Source organism: Plutella xylostella, chromosome Z (genome assembly GCF_932276165.1).
Source record: "Plutella xylostella chromosome Z, ilPluXylo3.1, whole genome shotgun sequence".
NCBI lineage: Eukaryota > Metazoa > Arthropoda > Insecta > Lepidoptera > Plutellidae > Plutella > Plutella xylostella.
The window spans coordinates 14,569,135-14,591,640 of NC_064012.1; the positions used below are offsets into that span (position 1 = coordinate 14,569,135).

A 22,506-nucleotide genomic window follows, 5' to 3' on the forward strand; every position below is an offset into this window, starting at 1 on the left:
TTCAACCGTTTTTGAAATCAATATACAACGTTTGAAAACCGTTGATTTTGGCAGTGAAAAAAAGGAACCTATTTTGTGTTGAGTTTCAAACAGTTGCTTAATGTCAATCACAGATGTTCTAATTTTAGTCTGTGAAGAAACTCAAACTGTCAAACAAACGTCAGCCGGTCAAGCCACAAACACAATTTTCGGCACACTTTCGTAAAATTTACTGAATTAAATTCATACAAAACCCAATTAACCAACAAACCTACTGTCCTAATCATGGCTGGATCTGCGTTGCGTCGTCTGATGGCAGAATATAAGCGTAAGTACTTCATCATAGCTATTTCAGCGTGTTCTTACTAGTAGGTCATATCGATTTTGGTACTGTGAGGGACATTCATTTATGTTTGGTACTTTGTACCGCTCGTATTTTAAGAGCCGTAAGATTAAATTTCACTGTAATAAAGTGTCTTCCACTGTCCTTGTAAAGTGTATTTTGAGCAAACAATAATGGACTGACCCTGAACCTGAATTGAATAAAATATGATGCATATGTTGTAACTACATAATATTTAATGAAGTCGGCGTCTAATTTTCATAATATAAATAGGTAAGTAACTATTACCCAATACTATCAACATAATTATTCTTGATTTATTAACTATTGCTTCATGATTTCAGAACTTACCCTGAACCCCCCTGAAGGTATAATTGCTGGGCCCATAAATGAAGAAAACTTCTTTGAATGGGAAGCCCTGATCACGTAAGTCACTCTTTACCATAAACTGTAGATTTTTAAGTAAGCATGAGGCCCACAAATGTTTTGTGATGATGCTAGCAGCTAAATTTTTTTTCTCTCATATAATAATATAAATATACTTAATGTATTAATCTACATAAATCTCAATTTTTAAGATAGAATAAGAATAATTCATAAAATTGTAAAACTGAAAAATTGTATAACCGTCTAGATCTAGAGCATTTTTTTTTAAATAATATAAAATGTGCTTTCATACTTTGATCTACAGGCCAGTACATAACTACTACCTATATAATTATCTTATAAATTTGTCTGTAAACCGTTTTGTAAGCCAAATAAGTAAATAATTATACTGTAAGACTGTAAGCCATTACCTTATACTGTACTCTCTTCTTATAATGACATGTACATTTTTAAATTCATTAATAAATTGTTGAAATTAAAATATAGTTATATGGTACTGCCTCAGTGCATCTTTCTGTGGTAAATTTGATTATGCTGCTCAAGACTGCTCATTTATTATTATTATTCATGTTTTGCTTAGGTTATTCGCCACCAGTTAGGATTCAAATAAAGAACTGTGATCTAACGTCACAAAAATCTGCAATGCAAATACATCTCTTGTGCTTGATATCCATTATATATAACATAACAATTTGAGTTAGACATTTCATTTACATTATTTAATATCACTTTTGTAAGACTAAAATGGTTTTTGTGCATGGCACTATACACTGAAGAATGATCTAAATTTCACCTTTTTTTCATATTTCAGAGGTCCCGAAGGTACCTGCTTTGAGGGTGGCATCTTTCCCGCTAAACTCATTTTCCCATCAGACTACCCGCTCAGCCCACCGAAGATGCAGTTTGTTTGTGAGATGTTTCATCCAAACAGTAAGTTACTTTCATTTTCACAAAAAAGGTTTTGTTTCATTTGGTACGGTCAGGTGCAAAGAAACCTGACCCCCCTCTCATACTAACAATGCTTCTGAGGGGGGTCAGGTTTATCTGCCCCTTACTGTACATGCAAATGAAACATGACTGTGATGGTTGGTTCCCACAGAAATTCATATAGGTACCTACCTCTTTTTCTGAATTTATAGAAAAGTGTAGAAACTTATACTAAAAGGTTTTGAAACTTATGTAACATAAAATACTATAAGAGCATTAAAAATCTATTGCCAGCACACAAAGGTTAGGTTAGGTTAACTCTTTAAAAAATTATGTAAATCATGTCATGGCTTGTTATTGTGATTTGTTGAGTGAAGCTGTGGCCTTACCAACAAAGTATTCTCAAAAAACCACTAATAATAACGTATAGATTAACCAACCATAATCCCCTAAAATAGTAGCAGTCAGATTTAATCCAACAGCAGTACCTCTAAAACGAAACAATCTCTAACACCCACAGTCTATGCGGACGGCCGAGTCTGCATCTCGATCCTGCATGCGCCCGGAGACGACCCCATGGGCTATGAGAGCAGCTCGGAGCGCTGGTCGCCCGTGCAGAGTGTGGAGAAGATACTGCTCTCCGTCGTGAGCATGCTTGCTGGTAATGCATTTAATGGTTACAATGTTAAAACCTGCAGGCAGTTCGATTACATGTTTTCTCTAATGGGGAAGAATACCAAGTGCACCAGCGAGTGTGCCTTTCTCGTTCTGACCAATTACATTGCTGGGGAGAAAAAAATGGCGACTGAACCGACCAATTAGAACTGGGGAATTAACTTTTAGTTTTTCTCCCCATTGAGAGCACTAATTGATGAAGCCTGGTTGAAATGCACTACAGCTAGTGGGATTGACTGTTAAATGGGATCCGAAATTATTAAAATAACATTAAAAATATTCTAATATTCACCATCATAAATCTTCATAATTTCTGAGTATTATAAATATAGGCTGCACGAAAGAATCCTCTTTGTGTGATGTATCAACTGTGTCTTATATGTACAGTCAGCTGCATAAGTAGCTATACAATACACTTTAGTACCTTGTCAAACTTATTACTAAACAAAACGTCAATGTTGGAATGATTGAATATGCAGTAAAGTTTCTGAGTTTGACTATGCAGCTAACTGAGTACATCTGGGTAGTTCCCACAGCAATAGGCAATGCAAAGCTCGCAAACCAACTATGCAATAACCAAAAATAAATTCCCATTCCAGAGCCAAACGACGAGAGTGGCGCCAACGTGGACGCGGCCAAGATGTGGCGCGAGGACCGCGCGCAGTTCAACAGCATCGCCGACCGCATCGTCAAGAAGACGCTCGGCCTGCACCAGTAGACCGCAGCACGGGGTGGTTATCTACGTAGATAAATGTTACTATATCGCGTAAAACGGCGCTTAGTGGAACGCGTAGTAAACGAGTTTATCGAATCGCAGTTTGACATAAAAACGGCGCTTAGTGGAACATGTAAAACGAGTTTATCGGCGTCGATAACGAACCCGTGTAGAGGCTGCAGCCGCCGCTCACGGGTTCACTTACCTAAGTAGATAAACTAAACTCGCGAGTAAAGAAAAAGTTCAAGTTAGATAGCACCAAATTACTCCTAAACAGAAACGCCGTTTGCAATATATAAGTACGTTTAACAGCGCATTAGAATATTACCAACTAAAAACGTAATCATGGTGTTCAATGTTTAAGAAATTCGGGCCATTTGAAATCGCCATTTTGTAAGTGGAACTGTTTAATTGCTCGCTAGTGTAGTATAATGCATGCGTTTCACGATTTGTAGGTGCCAATGTTATGAAGTTGTTAAACATATAGTGCGATATAATGTTTATCTACGTAGATAATTATGTTCAGCCGCGGTAGCCCTTCTACCACCATCTGTTATCCTAGCCATGGATGAAGTGACAAATAGTGTTATCTAATCCACTATGCTGTTTATTATCAATAGTTCAATCGATTCTACGACTGACGCTAATGCTAATCTAACCGGCCGATCTTTTTGACACTGACACAATAGTGCCAATTTCTCCATAGTCGGTTATCTAACCGCCAGGAATTGGTTAATCAATTATACGTCATATCCATATAAAATTCTTGACAGATGTGTCAAAAGACAACCACTAACTCCTGGTTATGCTCTAACTATGGAGAAATTGGCACTAATAAGAAATGATTGAACTCGTGAAAAATGTTAGAGAAATTATATAAATTATTACATCAATGAGTCTTAGAAGGATGACAAAATCGCATACGGTTGAACGCACAACTTCATAGCTCATTAACCAACTTAAGTTATACAGATGGTGGTATGGAGGCAGTTATGTTAACGGGGAATTGACTTCCGTTTTAACTGAAAAGTTTCCGGTTTGACGAAGATTATTTAGTCAAAAGAACACATAGTAGAAAGTATCGTTATTCATCACCATCAGCCTTAGATCGTCCTTTGCTGGTCAATTCTGGACAGTTGTTACTCAACATATATTATGTATAATGAAACTGTTTTGTTATGTATTGCCATAGTGTATAGAGATACTATTTTCACAGAAAAATATTTTTATAAAATGTAAACATTGATACAAATTACAATAATTGTTGGGTGGTGCCCTTTTGCTGTGCGAAATTAAATGCTCAAAGTGAACTAAAATGGAGATTTTAATAAGTCTGCACGCTTGAGTAGTAAATTGAGTGGTCCTTTTGACCTCCTTAAGTTAACTTATTATGTTTGTTGGATGTTCTTGTTGTATAACTTAATATTTCCCTATTTGCGTGCGGGACTAATGTCGCTTTATCTTATCTTGTTCTGCTAGCCTAGCACGGGGTGCAAGACAAGCACGTCAACACGTGACACAAGTTCTCCGTCGCGCTCACTCTCGTGACCGCGCGATCTGAGTGTGCTTTTGTCTCGTCTTGACATGTGCGTCTTGCGCTCCGTGCTAGGCCTTTTGTTGTGGTCGTGAGCATAGCGGTCACCGCAGGGCTCTTAGAAGGTATATATGAAGTAAGTTCAATCATAAATATGAACACAAAAATATATTAAAAGTGTAACTTATTCACGCATTAAAGTACCTTAGTCATTGACAATAATCAACATATCTAAGTAGAAGTTTGTTAATACGAACATATCTTTAAAATTAAGAGCCCTTTAATAATACTCCACAACTTTGCTACTTAACATTATTGTGTGTATCTTGGGTTTTGATAGAGTAGAGTATAAATTTTATCTTCTATTTCAAGTAAGCTTAAGCTGTTAAGCTAAGGCTTTGATTACTTTTTATATGTTGAAGCGGACTTAGAAATCTGACTAAAATTTGCTGGCTTTTTCAACTGCGTAATTTTAATGATATTAGCTTGTAATGAAATATCTTGGCTGTTATTTGGGTGACTACATCAACGACTGACTTGAATGTAAGCGGGAATTATAATAACTGTTGACTACGAACGTATAGATAATTCTGTTATTTTTTAAGTTCAAATATAATTATATTTACTATTTATTGTGTAATGGTTACAGGGAGAAATAAAAGACATTATTCATGCAATTTTCATTCTATTTATTGAAGTGAGTCCTTTCTGCTAAAGGCTGGTGCAGGATTGGTTGGAATACTTTATGTCCATAGAAAATAGTGTAGAGAAAGTGCGCGCGCTGTGCTTTTAATAAAATATACTCGGCATTTTTTCTTGTAATTCTTCATCATAATTAAATTGCGTACTGCTGAGCGCTCGCTGGCTGCTTCCAATATTTTATGTGCAATGTTATTAAGCGATTTTTGCATACTGGCGAATTTCCCATTCTACTTTGAACGCAAAAATGCGAAGTATGATAGTGAAGTTTTAATAATCTGAAAAAAATGAATGCATAAAGATATTAATAATTATTCATCACATAACTAGTTATTATAATATGGAGTCATACATACATTTTAATTTTACGTATAATTTACGCGAATGTTTGTATGTTTGTGTGGCGCGGCCGAGTCGCCACCTAGCGGTTAACACGTTGCACTAGCTCCGTGCCATACTATGAAGAGCGACTAGGCAAACATATTGTAGGACGCCCTCTGTCTAGGTGGCGTGACGACTTGCAAAAGTTTGCTGCTAAAGATTGGATGCGGAAAACTTTAGATTGCATCCAGTGGACTGTTATAGGCTGAAAAAGTAGGCTCTATAGTAGACTTACCCCAGCCATAGTTTGGACTCCGATGTCGGCAATCCCCATAGCTTTCAAATGTATCGGTGTTTGTACTTTCTTGAGGAATAAAAGTAGTATTTTCCGGTTCTTGTCATCCAGACACTCCCATGGCATGCTGTAGACGGAGTCTTTCAGCTTCTCACTCTGAAATACAAGGATAAGTAAATAATAGTGTTAGATTACTGGCATTTAATTAAATCTAACATTGGTGTACCTATACCAGCAACGCCGCTATAAAAATGCTAGTCTGAAGCTCTAATCCTTAGTCGAGTTATGGCCACGTTTGTGACAAAAATATGCACTTGGAAGAGAGAAATTAAACTTTTGAAAGCTCTTTCTGAATAACCGAGGTTTGCGGGCAACGGCTACTCATATCTAAGTAAGTATATTCATTTGATGCTGTGCGAATTGCAACGGCACAGAGCACGACAGTGTAGGTATATACCATAGGTATATGCATAGGTAATGTCCACGCATACCGGGATGAAAGGGATTTTTCAGTGCCACGGCATTCTATTTAAAGCATACCTACCTATTTATGTCGTATCTCTGTAAGGCGCACCCTAGATCTACAATAATAGGTATAGTGCAATAAGATTGAATTGCGTATCCAAATTACGTTTGCCAATCTTTAATATTGCGCAATATAAATGATCGTCTAGGGTGCGCCTAAATTTAATCCCTTGCCATGCTGTCCCGGTCTGCGTAGGACATAACTCATAACACCACTACTCTCTACCCGAGGGTAAGTAACGTACGCTGCTGCCGATGAGCTCGAACACGATGGAGAGCTGGATGAGCTGCTGGAACAGGATCACCGTCAGCGGGCCGTAGCGGATGAGGGCGTCCGCGTCCTGAAAGATGGTGGAATTGTTGTGATATTCAGGCTACACGTGCCATTTAGTAGGGCCTCTAGTAAGGGTTTTTGCAATTTATGAAAACGAAAAACGATTTCGTTTTAATTGTTTGATTGTTTTTATTGTGAAATTTGCTGGAAAAGACCTTATAACTTGGGAGACACCTTTGTGCTGCAGTGGACTGCGATTTGATGGCGAAAGCTAATATATATAAATGCGCATTTGTGCTTTTTGATACTGTCTCAATATGTACTCGCGAATTCCTTGGTCTCATGTGCGATAGCGCTCTGCGAATTTTACGCCTTCGCTATAAAGTTTTCACATAGTATGTAAAAAATACTCTACAGGGTGTTGCAAAAGTGGTATGCTAAGCCGAAATGGGGTGATTCAGGATGTCATTCTGAACAACTTTTGTTCTACGATTTTTTTTGCATAATCTACGATACGATATGATTTACAATATTTTGGCTTAGTACTTCTGACCTTTTTGCAAAACCCTGTATATTTAATACTTTTATAGTCTAGGTGTCTGATATCAGAAAACATGATTTAGTAACCTGTATCCAAGGACCTGTATGTTGACCGAGGACTAAAAACTAAACCTATAATAAATCGTAACAATCGCCTACCAACTGAGAGCACTCGAGCAGCAGTAGACAGCCGCTGACCTGGTGGAACGAGTAGTAGATGGCGAGCATCGGCCCGAACGTCGCTGACATACGGTCACTGAAACTGTGGTGTACATTGTTAGATTGTAGTTACATGATTGCAGTCACACATAGAATAACGCGGGCTCGGGTTTACCCTCTAGTCACATCACATCATTATGTTTGAGGAGTCAGGAGAAATGACGACCGGAGGTGTATTACTGACCCTGAGTGATATGCAATGGTCCCGGTTTCGTTTCCCGGTAAGATATTTGTCACTCCAGTCTAGGTGTGCTGTACAGTGGATTATTACGGAATGTGTGTGTGTTAGAAAACGGAAAAATAATACGATACAAAACAACAAACAAAATACAGAAAATAATACACAATAGGTTTGTCACCGACACGCTAATACGTTCACACAAACACACCCCTATCTATACCCTATACGGTACGTAGGATTTCACTCTGCTTTCCCTCAAAAATATTTAAAAGTTGCTTTGTCATTTCATGCAATTTTCAATTTTAGATTCAACAACACAAATCTCTACCTACATATTTTTCAGCCCTAAATGAAGTTTCATAATAGCAAAATGGGGTACGGGTCAAAGTCTCTACATCAGTGATGGTGTGTCAACCTGCGCAATGCAAATGGTAGAAACCATTTTCCTGCGTAGAGTCGGACCCTAAGAGTAATATTTCGTCCCTCCTTATATATACCGAGGAGCTGAAGAAACTTCGATACCGCGATGCAGGATTTCAGCGCGCGCAGGAGGCTTAAATCTATTTAAAGGCTAGCTTTTCCAACTATACTGTATGCCTTTCCCTATCCAAAACAGGGTAGGTACGCAGTAGTCAAAAGTAACGGTGCTGCACTGAATCTGAATCCATCAGGCTCTTTCGAATGGAACCTTTTTCATGTCCCCATAAGTCTAAACGGTCTTGCCACTCTGGTCCGCTGCTGATTGTTGGCACATATTCACACATCTATATTGCGCAGGTTTCCTCACGATGTTTTCGTTCACCGTGAGAGCACGAGTGAGCACTTTATTTCTAAAGAATTCATTGGTACGGTCAGGTGCAGAGAAACCTGACCACCCTCTCATAGTAACAATGCTTCTGAGGGGGGTCAGGTTTATCTGCCCCTTACTGTACCTACATGCCAGGATTTGAACCCAAGACCTCACAAATGAATGTTGAGATCATATTCGTTACTTCAAAACGTCTCTTACGGTAGACCGTTTTATGTGGGACATGGACGTACGGGTAAGTACGCGTACTTATAGCTCGACGAATTTTTTTGTGAAGTACGCGAATTAACAAACGTGCGAAAAAGATTGTTGCGTACTTACTCATCCTCTCTTTCCTCATACATCAACCACTTTCAATTTGCCACAATACTTAATAATAATAAAATACCTATACCGAGGTACATATCTCGGTATATCACAGCTACGTAAGAAAACAACTACAACTGATACTTAACACTCATTTTTTCATTGGAGGTTAAATGGGAAATGGGAGAGATGATTCTACAGTGCACGAACATTAAAATCTCAAATCAATAACGAGAGAGCGGGATGGCGATGCTGCAAGCTGGAGGGCACTCTATATGACGAAAAACTAAGTTTCGGAGGGCTGCTGAGCGAGCCACGACTCTACCTTGTTCTATTTAACGTGCTGATTGCACGACAGCCCTTGTTCGTCAGTATAGAGTGACCCTCCTGGGGCGGAGTATATGACGCGGGTCATCACTTCAAAGAGCTACGCGGGCTGCGTTGTTGAAAGGTAATGCTCTGGCTAGTTAGGATCGGAGGACGTTTACTTTTTATTTTCGTTGAGATCTATGTACATCTATAGGTATTAACTTGAATGCTTTGTTTAACAGGCGCGGATCCAGAGCTCAAAATAGGTGATGGGCAAGTCTAAAAAAGTTATTTTGCCTCGCCTTGAGGTACTGATAGCTGTTTTTTTTTTGTATGCGCTTGGTAGTGATGATTATTATGGTTATGATAAATGAAATTTTTACATCTCAAAAGTTCTCTGTATAAAAAATCATTGTTAAATAATTCAAAACAGTAATATTTTCAGTTTAAAAAAATTTTGGCCAACACGAGGGACGGTGTTTTACGGAAAAAGTTATATGTACTAATAATAGTTATACAACTAGACTAAATAGACGCATTTTTCCTGAAATAAAAATGACATATTATGTATCTAGCCTATCTGAAACCTAGTTAAACATTGTGAGATTTGGCGTTTCGACTTTCTCCGTGTTCGGCATCATAAGGGTCACAGTGACAGTTAAATAAAGTCCATTTTTCTCTCCACCTTTAATTTGCAAGGTGCGGGTGCCTATATAAATAGAGTGAGTCGCCCGCGCGCCTCAGTTGTAATATCACCATGCAGAAATGACTAGGTTTCAGATAGGCTAGATACATAATATGTCATTTTTATTTCAGGAAAAATGCGTCTATTATGTAGTCTGAGCCTATCTGAAACCTAGTTAAACATTGTGAGATGTGTTTATTATCGCATGGTGGAGAGAAAACCAACTGTGACCCATAAGTAGAGATGGGCGCTGGGTAAAAACCCGATGGGAAAATACCCAGGTTTTTTCCCATTTGGGAAAAAACCGGGTATTTATATGGGAAAAAACCCAAACGTCGGGTATTTTCATATTTGTTACTATTACGTATTTTGATCTGTAAGAACCGACCCGCGGCGCTGTGAAAAATACTGTACACTGCGATTAAACATAATTATTACCAGATTACCAGGTACCGTATTCATAGAAACTCGATCGGCGAAACCATAACGAGACGGAGTTCGTAGTTCATAGACTGGTTCTCCAGATTTTAGGAAATGCGGGTTTGATTCTTTAGGGTTTTTGTAAATGCAAGTTTCTTTTGTACTGCCTCTCTTTGCTCAGTTATTTAAATTTAAGAAATGTGGGTAATTTTGTAAGGCCTAGCTTCGCTCGGCTCTTAAATTAAAAAGTGCCAGTTAAATTTGTATTGCCTCGCTTCGCTCGGTTCTCTAAGCTTCAGAGTATGCAGGATTGAGATATATGCCGGTTGAGTATGTATTGCCTCGCTTCGCTCGGCTCTCAAGGGTTTAGGAAATACCGGTTAAATTTGTATTGCCTCGTTTTGCTCGGTTCTCAAAGCTTGAGAGTATGCAGGGTTGAGATATACGGCCTCGCTTCGCTCGGCACTTTACACTTTAGGGATTCCTGGTTATGCTTGTGCTGCCTCGCTTTGCTCGGCACTCTACATTTTGGGAAATACAGGGTCGGTTTGAATGGCCTCGCTTCGCTCGGCTCTTTAGGGTTAAGAAAATGCCGATAAGGTCAGGCTTTGAGGAAAAAAAAAATACAACCAAGCATTTCCTTAACCTTTTAATTAATTTAAGTATTCTCAACCCTGAATACTCTGAGGTTTGAGAACCGAGCGAATACGATGAACGTATATGCATATATTATGCATAATATAACAGCTAGTTATTGCATATGGTTGAATTGACATCAATTGAGTTTTTGTATTGGCTGAAAGGACTAGAATCCATGCGTATATCTCAACCCTGCATACTCTCAAGCTTTGAGAACCGAGCAAAACGAGGCAATACAAATTTAACCGGTATTTCCTAAACCCTTGAGAGCCGAGCGAAGCGAGGCAATACATACTAAACCGGCATATATCTCAATCCTGCATACTCTGAAGCTTAGAGAACCGAGCGAAGCGAGGCAATACAAACCGACCCTTTATTTCCCAAAATGTAGAGTGCCGAGCGAAGCGAGGCAGCACAAACATTACCACAATTCCCTAAAGTGTAAAGTGCCGAGAAAAGCGAGGCCATACATCTCAACCAAATACAGGTACCTGAATACTCTGAGGTTTGAGAACCGAGCGAATACGATGAACGTATATGCATAATATAACAGCTAGTTATTGCATATGGTTGAATTGACATCAATTGAGTTTTTGTATTGGCTGAAAGGACTAGAATCCATGCCGGCAAAAAAAAATGCAGTGCTGTTGAGTATGAAGTTTTACTAGCGCCATCTATAATCGGTTTTTGTCTATCGATGTTGTCTATGGTTGAAAGTCTCTCATTGGGGTCGTTTGGTGTCGGAATTTTGTGAGTGGAACTTTTTCATTGCCCATGCCATTGAGTGTAATTGAAGCATTTATCTAAACTAAACCAACCAAAGTGAAGTGTTATCGACGCTTTAAGGAGTTTGTCATTAAATCGAGTGACATTACATGGAGTTAACACTGTATATACTGTGCCATGTGTTTCATCTGAAAAAACCCAAATATTTACCCAATCGGGTATTTTCCCCGGAATTTACCCGGGAAAAAACCCAACATTGGGTATTTACCGGGTAAAATCCCATCACTACCCATAAGCTACTGATGAGTATATCAGTAGATAAATAGTTGAATCTATAAATTCATAATGCATAGATCTCCGGGTAATAGTATACTAAATAGAAAAGTATAAGTAGACATGATTGTGTTGTGTGCACTATAACATCATTAGTTTGGATAAGACTTAAAGTACTCAATTTTTATTCCTGACTTACCAGAAGTTATGGAAGGTACCTATATAGGTATTTATACATATGGATAGACACAGTGCCACTTCAAAAGCAATACTTATATAATTATTAATCAAAATCTTGTTATTGCCAAGGGAATATTTCAAAAATACACTAGCCGTTTGAATGCAACCAGTGAAATACTTTGCAACAATATTTAAAATCTGTAAAATGTAGCATATCGGTCCAGGCCGCTGGGGCTCAGGCCAGCACACGCTGACTAGGAATATGGTTATTTAATAATTCTGGACTGACCTCAGAAATGCAACGGCCGACCCTGGAGCCTCGAAAACCTGGTTTAAGTCAGTACACAGCCTGCAACACCAGGCGCGGCATTGCATCTAGTCACGAAAAGGTTTAAAATTTGTCCTTGGAACTAGGCGTGCTACTTGAATGGAAGATAATTTAACTATCTCAGCCTCATCAGCTACTGTACAAGATCAGATGAAGACTGGCGGATAACTATTCAGTTTTTCAAAATGTAGTTTTTTATGATGTAGGTGCCTGGTGAGACATATTCTAGATTGACTAGCAACACACAGTCTAATTTTGTATTTTAACTAACTCGGCGGTCTACGAGTTCCTGTGCTGTTCTACTAGGAAAGAATGTTATTTTATAAGCCTTTGCCACAGTTTTTGATGGCTACTAAAATCCTGTATAATTCTGTGGAATAATATTATCAGCTCTGGTAGCATTCCTTGGTAGATGACAACAAATAAAGATTGATTAACACAACTATAATTGTTGATAAACGTAACCCGGCTGAAATGTCTTAATTGGGTAAGTAAATTATCAGTCATACCACCAGGATGGGTAAAATGTTAAGTTTTAACATTAACTAGGTCACATTTATGTTCGTCAACACTAAGGTCACGTCCCGGTCAAAACTTTAATCTAGGCTTCGCCTTGCTGCAACTTCATACGTACGTAGGTACGTACTTACATTGTTGTAGGATACGAATGTTGAAGTGTCAAGTATAAAATACACAAAGCTTTCTGGTCGGTTCGATTTTAAAACCATTAACTAAGTCAACCAAGACAAACTCAATTTAATAAAGATGGTACGTAAAGATGCTAGTTGTACCTGATGCAACGACAGCCAACATAGACTCTAATCTGTGGAAGCAAAAAGCATGGTGGCGGGTACATGGACAGTTGGACAAGCCACCTCGAGCCTGACTGGTCAATCAGACTTCTGACAGTTCGTCAACAGCAGCTAGCCTGCTTCTATAGGTAAACTTAGGTAGTTAGTTATACTCAAGAAAAAGTCCTGAGACACCTATATGACAGTGGAACAGCGAATAACTACGACATTATATTAGACAAAAATGGCTGTTGTTGTTGTCCAGCTAAGAAAGGTTACCTACTTCAGCTACTGCACGAAAAATAATTAGGTACTCTGGTAGGTACTTATTGCTTTATATTTTGTAAGAATTACGAAGAGTTAACTATTAGGTACTAATTATTATTTAGAAAGTTTTCAGCAAACTCTAATCAATCAGCGCTACCACGTCGGCGCTGCCCGGATATAACTCTGTACTAGCTTGGTAGAAGTAAGAGTCCTAGCCATCAGCTAAGGGCCAGACAGCTCCTAGATCATCTGATCTGCATCCCGCATCTGCGGGTACGAGCATAACATAAGTAAATTTTTACTTGTTAACTAGTTACGTAACTAACTGAAAGGTCCATATTATTCAAAAATGGAATCGTGAAAACGGCACATCTGCATTTTCACCAGTCATTCTAGGTAGTTTCAGCAGAGATACAGTGTTGAAAAATAATTATGAAACTTTTAAAGCCAGAATCAAATTAAAAATAACTACATCTTCATTAGAGAAATTGTTTGTGCATGAATAAGGCTTTCGCCCTTTAAATTGATCTCCAATGGACAACATTTCATTTTCTTTACCCTATATTTTTATTAGCTATTCGGAAAGTTTATAGAAAATTAGTGGACCCGTATTTTTTTATTTTGTATATACATTAATTTTTGCATGTTATTTTTAACTTTAAAGTTAATTATTTTAAAACCGGAAGTGACGTCACATATTGGGCTCAATTTTTATTTTTGTCTATTGCCTGAGTCTCGAAAAAAAACATAAATGACACTGACAAGTGACATTTAAACTTTGTTTACATGCAAACCAACAAATGGGTCATTTTCAAATGACATTGATATTCCTGATGATGGAAAGTAGGTACTTATCATGTAAAAAAATAAGCAGAAGCATTTTTTCAGCTGTGTAGGCGGTGGCATGCTCTGGGACATATTATATAGAGGTCATCTCTTAATAATAAATAAAAAAATAGTCAGAAAGTGTCAGAACAGAATTAATGAAAATGACCCAAATAAACAACAACGTCACGATAAAACGTCAAATTCAATCAAAAATGATAGTGACAGTTACTTTGTTTTTAAATCTAGAGGCTTTGATCATCAAAATGCATCGCACCTGATGCAAGACGTCATCAGCATTTTTTTACTATTTTATGATTTTCTCGAAAATGATACATCCAAAAAATACAAAAACATTTTTTTTGTGGCCTTTAGAGCTAAATCTCGAAATGGTTTTCGATTTATAGAAGCTTTAGTTTTTTGAAATGTTGTCCATTGATGACTTTTGAAATTTTATGACGACTGCCATTGTTTATTATCTAGCCCGGTACTTTGAGTAGGGCTATGGCTAGACTACGTCTAGTGATGTGATACACAGTATGCATATTTCCAGAGCTGTGGAAGTTATAATTTTACCAAAAGGTAGTCGTCTCATTCGAGAGCACGTCACTCGATTTATTCCTTACGCATTGCTAATGAGTAGCTTTAAGAGAGTGTTATAAGGTGTTGAACTAGTAAACAGCTGCCGCGTGGAAGGTTCACGCATATTTACACATTTTTCAACAAGAGCTAGGATACCCACTGGGACACTTGTGTCCCACCATGCTGACCCTTAGGTCAGCAAATATGGTGCCACCCACAAACCGCGATGACACTCCGCTACGGGCATTTAAAAGCGAGACCAGGCTAACCTCGATCATAATCAACCAACAGTAGGATCATTATAAATTCGGTAACTTGTAAAGCGGTATGTTATAGCAACAGCGACTTTCACTTGCCGGTGGGATTCACCTTCCTCACAGCCGGGAAAAGAAAAGACTCGAAGCTGGAATCGGCCGATGTGTTATGACTTATGACACTTAAATATAGTGTCTGGGGGGTCACTTTATATGAAGAAAAACGAACTTTCAGAGCCGCGACTATCTCATTGCATGTATTAAACGTGCCGATTGCACGACAGATCTCGTTCGTTCGTTTCTCATCAGTATAGAGTAACCCTCCTGTACTTACCGTGAGTCACAATTCCCATAAGCATTCCAATTATCTTTGGGCAGTTTAGGACAAAAGCTGCGTTGACTAGACAGTTTCTTCAGCAGAGACATCGAAATAAAAAATTGTTTGTAGTCATATCCCCCGGAGCAGTTTCAAGGTCACGTTGGGCAGTTCAGAAGAAAGCTGCTTTAACAGAATACCCTACCTCAGCGGAGGCATCAAATTGAAGTGCTAGCGGTGCTCGTTACCCAATTTGTTGACATCCATGCCGATGCAGCTACGGCGACTGTCGATGGTTACTCAGGCTTCGTTGGTGGCATACCTGTGTGGTTAACATGACCAACCTTGGCAGTAAACGTTCGTCCGCATATGCCAAAAGCACTTATGAATAGTGCACGTTACCCGATAACCTCTAAAGGAGTCACTGACACTGGTGGCTACCGTGCTAGCGCCAGCGCAGGCGGTACCGCTGAGCATAAGATCTCTTCCCAGACAGGGGGTGTTTGGATCTGGCAGCCAGAGCAGGAGTGTCAGGTGTGTGCAGCGATGCAGGTGGGACAAAACAGCGGCCAGGGCTGGAGCGCATGGCCGGGTATATGCAGCGGTCAAGGTAGCACAAACCGGTGGCCAGAGCCAGAACCGGGTGTACGCTGCGATGCAGGTTGCACGAAACGGCGGCCAGCGCAGGAGCACTGGGCTAGGTGCAGCAGGTTACACGAAAATTCAGATTCACCGAATCGGCCTGCCTACCCTCAGCGGGTAGGTACCGGCGGATCACATTACTTACGAAAGTTGTTGTCACACATGCCACAATGTCCCAACTTACTGAAACTCTAAGCCACGCTTCCTGTAATAAATCCTATGAGGGTCCTGGAAAGAACCTCAAAGTTCCTTATATCGATTTATCTTGGCTACGCTAATTCTTGTTTGTAAAGCCTCGCATAAGCTACAAGCAAGTGCATTATTGTAATAGCAAAGGTTTTATTAACTGTTTTCTAAAAATATTAGAAATTGAGGGTAGAAAAAGAAAAAATATTATTTTCTCCTGTATAAAATTATAACACATGCTTTGCTTAATGTGGTAATAATGTAAGTATCTAGCTAGAGCGCCACTATTAGGACCGAAATATTGAATCGGATCCTGCGTGGGTTAAAATCCCAAGCGCTGGAGCATTATGACCATCAGTGGCCGAGTTTTAAAAAGCAGTAATTAATAGCAATTTACTCACGGCTCCACAGCTCAAACCTTTGCCGCGAAATCCTCAGCACGGGTCCCGCTCCCCGACGCCACGTGTCGCGGCGGCCGCGCCCCGCGCCGCCTGCTCCGCATCACGCTGCAGCAGCTCCCAGCAACAAGGACTCCGTATATTCAAAATAAATTATTCACCGTCGGAGCGAAGCCGACGAGAACCGTGGCTACATGTAGCCATTTTGCCGAAGTGATCACTTCAAAAATCAAAAACCAACAACTGAGGCGCGCGGGCGACTCACTCTATTTATATAGGCAACCGCACCTTGCAAATTAAAGGTGGAGAGAAAAATGGACTTTATTTAACTGTCACTGTGACCCTTATGATGCCGAACACGGAGAAAGTCGAAACGCCAAATCTCACAATGTTTAACTAGGTTTCAGATAGGCTCAGACTACATAATATTAATTTAAATGAGGCTAATTTCATCTCGATAGGCCAAATAGTTATGATAGGTACCTACAGCTATTTAAAACGTCTGGAGAAGAACTGTGGAGGCTCTATGCTCCTCGTTAAGTTAGAGCAAATAATCAATCACAGCAGCTATTTAAAAGAAAACCTTTTTTTGAAAACAGTATTTCAGTGTTCCTAAATTTTGACCCAAAATACAAACGGAAAAGACTAGCTTAATGACGACGCGGCGTCTGCAATATTGAAGTTATTTAACAAGCTCATCTGAATATTACCAAGTAAAATTTAAAATATTTTATTAAAATTAGGTATAATTTTAAAAAAAATTACCATTTTTTGGTGTCGAAATTTTGTGGGTGGAACTTTTATAACCGACTTCAAAAAAAGGAGGAGGTTCTCAATTCGTCGGGATCTTTTTTTATATATATTTTATGTATGCTCACCGATTACTCCGCCGCTTATGGACCGATTTTTACTGCTCATATTTATTAAACTCAAGGGGGAACTTTGAAGCTTAATATTTCGTAAACCAATCATTGAATCAAAATATGGTTTGAGCATACCTACCTATAATATTTTTGAAAGACATATTCAACGATATATCAAAGCAAAGCAAAGCAAAGGAAAAATATTCATCCTCACGTTACAGATGAAGGTAGGTACTCACGCAAAAAAAAAACCATATTTAATTTTTGTAGGGGCCCTAGATTTGTAGGTATATTTTTGCGCAATAGAGAAAAAAAAGGGTGGTGAGTTGGTGACAGACGGATGGACAACAAAGTGTAAGAGTTTCTTTTTTTCCTTTTGAGGTACGGATCCCTAAAAACTGATATTCGGGCCGTTATGCCAAAAAAGGCTTTCTTTTAAATAATATGCACAACTACTACTTATTTTGCTTACCGAAATCAAACCAGTCTAGTAGTAGTAGAATGCTACAATTTTGCCTTTCGTGCACAACCCACACATTCCCTTTTTTTAAAAATACTAATAAGTATGTCTATTTTTTATTAATTTTATTTAATAAGCTGTGGGTTCCCGTATGTTGTGCACGAAAGGCAAAGTTGTAGCATTTTACCCGTAGAATGCTAAAACTTTGCTTTGGGCGTAAGCCGTGTCACCGTAACACAGAATCTTGGCATGACTGAAAAATTTATGGTTTTTTAATTCCTTGAAAACTATCCGGAGTGCTTTCGGGGTGGAAAAACATCATCACCAACATATAAAAAAATAGCAACACCTCTAAGGTGATAAAATTACTAAATTAAAAATATTAAATTTTCATAGTTTGATGGGGCCTGTCATTTAGGTGATGGGCATGCCCACCTTGCCCATATGGGTGGATCCGCGCCGGTTGTTTAACTTAGATAATCTATATCTAGGTACTCATTTTGTCTCGAGAACTCAAGTTTGATGAGAACAAAAGTGGTATTGTAATTGTAAGCCGAAAGAGGGTAACTCATGTCAGGGGTAATGTTCTGCTGCAACTTCTGAAAATTCGATTAACTATATTTTTTAAATTGTTCATACGAATCTTTCCCCTCAATATTGACCTTTCTTGTCAGTAAAAATAACAATCACAACACAGAACAAAGTTACCACGAGGAAGCCATTTTTTTTTCGTGAATTTTCAAAACACGGTCTACTATAACAAGTAAAAGTTGTAAAAGACTTGCTCTTTTTTGTAACACTCTGTACGTAGTTAGTCGTCACTCTAGAAGGCTCCTTTCGTGAACCCGTTAAAATATTGCTTTTATTATACCGTTAATAACATAATACTCACTCGCTAATAAACCTATGATAGTCGATCTGCTCTCTCAGCATTCTCCCAACTATCACCATCTCTTCATCATCATAGCGCAGCCGCGACGTATCCTTGATATGCGGCGCCACACACCCTGGCCGCGGAAACGTCCGCATATTGTAGTTTAGTATCTTCAAGTGACCCCATAGATGGAAAATCAAAAGTGAAAGAATCAAATCGTAGATGCAAAAGCATGAGGAACAGAAGTATGAAATAAACCAGTTGTATAGAAAGACAGGGATATAGCCGCTGTATTTGGTCTCGCTGTCGAAGGGTAGGCCGTAATAGACGGCGTGCTCGAACTCGAGGTCTGGAGGCTTGTCTTTCTTGAAGGCTCCACTGAAGATGTTGTTGGCTAGAGGGGTGGCGTTGAAGAGCACGATGCCGCCCACCATCATGCCGGTCAGGTACATGGTGAAGAAGTGGGAGAGCTTGTGGATCTCGAGGTGGATCTGAAAGGGTTAGGTTTTAGGTAGGTGGGAGCTTAGGGTTGTTTGAGAAATAATGGATTATGATTGTGATAGAAGCATATCCCTAGATATAAGCTATTTCTACGAGTTTCAAACACCTCTATGTGGAATTTGTATACTATAACTTTATAGGTAAATTTATTACATTCAACAGTATTTTGTGTAGGTTTATAATTTAATTCACTTAATTACTCTAAATGTTCGATTAAATGGAATAGAAACTTTAGAAACTACAGTGATATGCAATATCTGTAGATAATGTGCAGAGAGGAACATTAACTTACCTTCATAGAATATTCGGAGGTGTGTCTGTGATAAAATAGATGTAGCTCTTCAATAAAGGATTTCGTTAGTGTTTGATAATTCTTGGTCAGCGGTAGCAGAAGCCTGGTCTGAAATAAACAAAACTTTGTATAATGTAGGAAGGAGATAGGTACCCTGGATTAACAACCTGGCTACTGTTTATTTGGAATTCCCACGGATTTTTTAAAGAAGACTTCGCTGGACACAGCTAATTAGTAATAGTAGACCATAAGAAACATAACACAGGTTCGTTCCTTATATTTTCCCTTAGATTGTCAACCACCTTACATCACTAAAACGGCGAATCGAATGTGGAAATAGATCGGACTCACTATGCGAAGAAGAGCTTCGAATGCTGCAAATATATCTTTTAACTGGCGGCCACCAAATGGTAAGAGAAGCGGCGGATGTTATTAGAGACCCTCTGCACCTCGGTGGTGTCATAGAACTACAACACGTGTACGTGTCATTACGACCCATCACGTCACGTAGGCCTAGTCCACCACGCTGGCCTAGTCAATGCCGGCCAAACGCACACACATCACAAAATCACTTACCGAAGCGACAATATTCATAAAGAAAGTGATCCACACGTGTCCCATCCGAAAGAAGTCCTTCTTCCCCGTGTTCCTCAGCAGGTAGATGACGATGAAGGGGATGCACAGGAAGGACTGCAGGTTCAGGAAGAACTGTTCCACGTAGGCGCGGCGGCGGCGGTGCGGCGGGTGCGGCCACGAGCTCAGGCTTGTCAGCGTCCATTTCACCACTTTTATGTGCTTTATGTCTTCTAGTTTTTCCACGCCCCTGTTGGTGAGGTGGGTATTTGGGGGGTTATGGATAATATATATTCTAAAAGTTAGGTACGGCTGGTATTCTGTGGAGTAAGGACCCAGCCATGTGTGGTACAATATTAACAAGAGAGACGTTAACAACAGTGGACTCTGTCTTTCAAAGCCAGTAAGTAGGGCAGAAAGTTGGCTAGGTTTTCTACCCGCTTAGTACCTAACTAGAGGTTCAGATTTTTTAATTTAACTTCTTTGTACGTAGATCACAGTGGAGATTATGAAATACGATTATAAGACATAAAACATACTCACTCGAGATCACTTCCATCTGTTAAGAAGAATACACGCATATTACTTACTGCCCTCTAAGCATTTACTTAAAATTATTAATTACTTTTAAAATAACTCAGGGCAATGGAAAAATTTCAACAAAACATAATTTAAACACCAAATACTTGATACACATCGAGAGTGACACACAGGTGATGAGAGCGATGAGTAGTTAGACTGAACCATATTGATATATTACCTATAACTTTAGTCAAAGGACTCAATGAGTATAATTTTCGCGTTATGTGCACAATAAAATTGACAGGAGGTAAGTAATACCTTATGATACCTACTTATAATAAGCCTTACACATGAATTGGAGATTCTGTTTTATTGAACTTTAATACTGCATAATGCAGATATAAGTAAAAATTGTAATAGATATTAAGGAAAAAGTTGAAAAGATGCTCGAGGAGTTTCTTTCGCCATTTCTTTCCTTCTCAATGACGGGGCCTTTGTGAAATGGTGGTAGATAAATAATTGTAAAATTTTACGTCGATTAAACCATTTGAATTTGAAATTTGAATTTGCATGCCCCAAAGATGAGGTGACGGTGCCTACGTCTTGTGTTGGCAGAAATATTTATTGGGAGTAGTTGTAAGCGAAACGAGTTTCCAATTTCTTTGCGTATTAAACGATATTTTAGAGCTGAAATAACTATGCACAAATGACTAAGTATTTTAAAGTCCTAATGAGCACCAGCAAAGTTAGGCCTGTATTTATTTATTATACGAGTAACATACCTACTTTCAAACATAGGTAAGTTAGGTAGGTTAGATACCTTGACAAAACTATAATATGCAATATAAACTTGGAATTATCGTATAAATATTAAATAAGTGTATTGTTGATGTGCAGGCTACTGATTAACTGTTTATCATATCAAGCTGTTATTATTTAAATCACCAGTTAGGTGCTGTGCAGTTGCCACAATTTTATTAGGTAAATAGGTACTTTATATGAGAACCTGAACGTATGAAAATTATTTAATTTTATAGGCTTTTTGCTTCAGTTTAGTCAAGGTTAGTTACTCCGACTAGTTAGTTACGAGACTAAGGATAGTCAAGTAATAGATATAACAAAAATTGGTTATTCTTGAGAAGATGGACAGGTAATCTACCCGTGTGTACCTAGTATAGTATAGTACCTATGTATATTTTTTGCTATGTTTAGTATAAGTAGTTGGGTACTTCTGCTTTCCATTTGTTTTGTAATGTTAGGTACCCGCCCTAACTTACTCTCGCCATGTTCACGAAACTATATGGTTTTGGTTATGGCACTAACTAGCTTTTAGAACACTTCATTTATTAATGATACAACAAAATAAAAACACATGGGTATCATTTTCTTCATTTATAAATACATACGTAAACGTATTACTTAAGTGACTAGAATTTATCCATACTCAAAAGTACAAACAACATTTATTTTATCACGTTAATAATTTAATAACAAAAACCTAATAACCTGCGAACTATAAAAAATACAAAATATTACAAATCTAATGACTAGCGTTGAATACCTACTTATAAACATCAAGACTATATACCTTGAAATTGCCTCCTCCTGTACTTACGTAGTAAATAAATAAAAATATATTTTCAAAAATGTTAACAACAATGAGATATCCTCTCCTATGATGAGGGTCAACCACTGAAAGTCTAGAAATTTTATAAATGAATAAGTAAGTACCATAGTACTTAATGTAACTTTGGGCAGCAATGGTTAAATAAATAAATTATGGTAACTAAGTAAGTACTTACATAATACTTACGTATTATGAATTATGGGCTTATTTATGTGTTGAGTAATTAAAAACAAAAAACAACAACT

The 22,506-nt window shown here is 38.4% G+C and overlaps 2 protein-coding genes across 2 annotated transcripts; one reads left to right on the forward strand and one right to left on the reverse strand.

Moving 5' to 3' along the window:
• Nucleotides 1-137: 137 nt before the first annotated feature.
• LOC105391696 (ubiquitin-conjugating enzyme E2 G2) lies at nt 138-5,237 on the forward strand. The gene is made up of 5 exons (XM_011563221.3): nt 138-307; nt 667-748; nt 1,521-1,639; nt 2,157-2,297; nt 2,911-5,237. Exons 1-5 carry the CDS (start codon nt 265-267, stop codon nt 3,027-3,029), a joined length of 504 nt encoding a protein of 167 aa, XP_011561523.3. The 5' UTR covers nt 138-264; the 3' UTR covers nt 3,030-5,237.
• On the reverse strand, nt 5,233-20,856 carry LOC105391695. Its single transcript, XM_038121942.2, has 8 exons — nt 20,656-20,856; nt 20,116-20,362; nt 19,540-19,647; nt 18,765-19,237; nt 7,374-7,476; nt 6,646-6,741; nt 5,876-6,031; nt 5,233-5,537 (listed from the first exon to the last, which is right to left on the reverse strand). The coding sequence occupies exons 1-8, from the start codon at nt 20,691-20,693 to the stop codon at nt 5,490-5,492; spliced, it is 1,269 nt and encodes a 422-aa protein (XP_037977870.2). The 5' UTR covers nt 20,694-20,856; the 3' UTR covers nt 5,233-5,489.
• Nucleotides 20,857-22,506: the final 1,650 nt, after the last annotated feature.

What these genes read in the sequence shown, in the direction of transcription:
- LOC105391696 (XM_011563221.3), top strand. Translation starts at nt 265, where the DNA reads ATGGCTGGATCTGCGTTGCGTCGTCTGATGGCAGAATATAAGC. An exon ending in TGAGATGTTTCATCCAAACA is followed by an intron (nt 1,640 to 2,156) that starts GTAAGTTACTTT and finishes TAACACCCACAG; the next exon opens with TCTATGCGGACGGCCGAGTC. An exon ending in CGTCGTGAGCATGCTTGCTG is followed by an intron (nt 2,298 to 2,910) that starts GTAATGCATTTA and finishes TTCCCATTCCAG; the next exon opens with AGCCAAACGACGAGAGTGGC.
- LOC105391695 (XM_038121942.2), bottom strand. Translation starts at nt 20,693, where the DNA reads ATGCGTGTATTCTTCTTAACAGATGGAAGTGATCTCGA. An exon ending in TTATGAATATTGTCGCTTCG is followed by an intron (nt 19,648 to 20,115) that starts GTAAGTGATTTT and finishes TGTTTATTTCAG; the next exon opens with ACCAGGCTTCTGCTACCGCT. An exon ending in TATCATAGGTTTATTAGCGA is followed by an intron (nt 7,477 to 18,764) that starts GTGAGTATTATG and finishes TGTACACCACAG; the next exon opens with TTTCAGTGACCGTATGTCAG.